At 46.5% G+C, this 254-nt stretch overlaps 1 protein-coding gene across 1 annotated transcript; it reads right to left on the bottom strand.

Annotated features, from left to right (window-relative positions):
• Positions 1–17: 17 nt before the first annotated feature.
• On the bottom strand, positions 18–254 carry T265_16378 (hypothetical protein; the record flags this gene model as incomplete). The annotated part of the gene is made up of 2 exons (XM_009180008.1): positions 18–105; positions 148–254. The coding sequence occupies 2 exons, from the start codon at positions 237–239 to the stop codon at positions 18–20; spliced, it is 180 nt and encodes a 59-aa protein (XP_009178272.1).

Genomic DNA, 254 nt, shown 5'->3' with positions numbered 1-254 from the left:
AGCACCAGTGTCAAACATCATTCTGTGATCCCCAGTGCTAAACCCCGTGTTGAAAACAAATATCCTGCAGAGAAGGGAACCAGATGTGAACGAGACTGCAACCAGCTGTGCATTTATTGGAAACAGTGGGAAAGTGTCTTTGCTCACCAATCAAAACTCGTTTCCCAATAAGGCCCCTTAACAACGTTTACGAAGGTCATATCCGTGGATAGAAGTTGCTGGAGATCGTCACCCATCATGAACGATGCACTGCC

Source organism: Opisthorchis viverrini (assembly GCF_000715545.1).
Source record: "Opisthorchis viverrini unplaced genomic scaffold scaffold39371, whole genome shotgun sequence".
NCBI lineage: Eukaryota > Metazoa > Platyhelminthes > Trematoda > Opisthorchiida > Opisthorchiidae > Opisthorchis > Opisthorchis viverrini.
The sequence above is the reverse complement of the archived record's forward strand: the minus strand, read 5'-3'. Positions and strand labels throughout refer to the sequence as shown.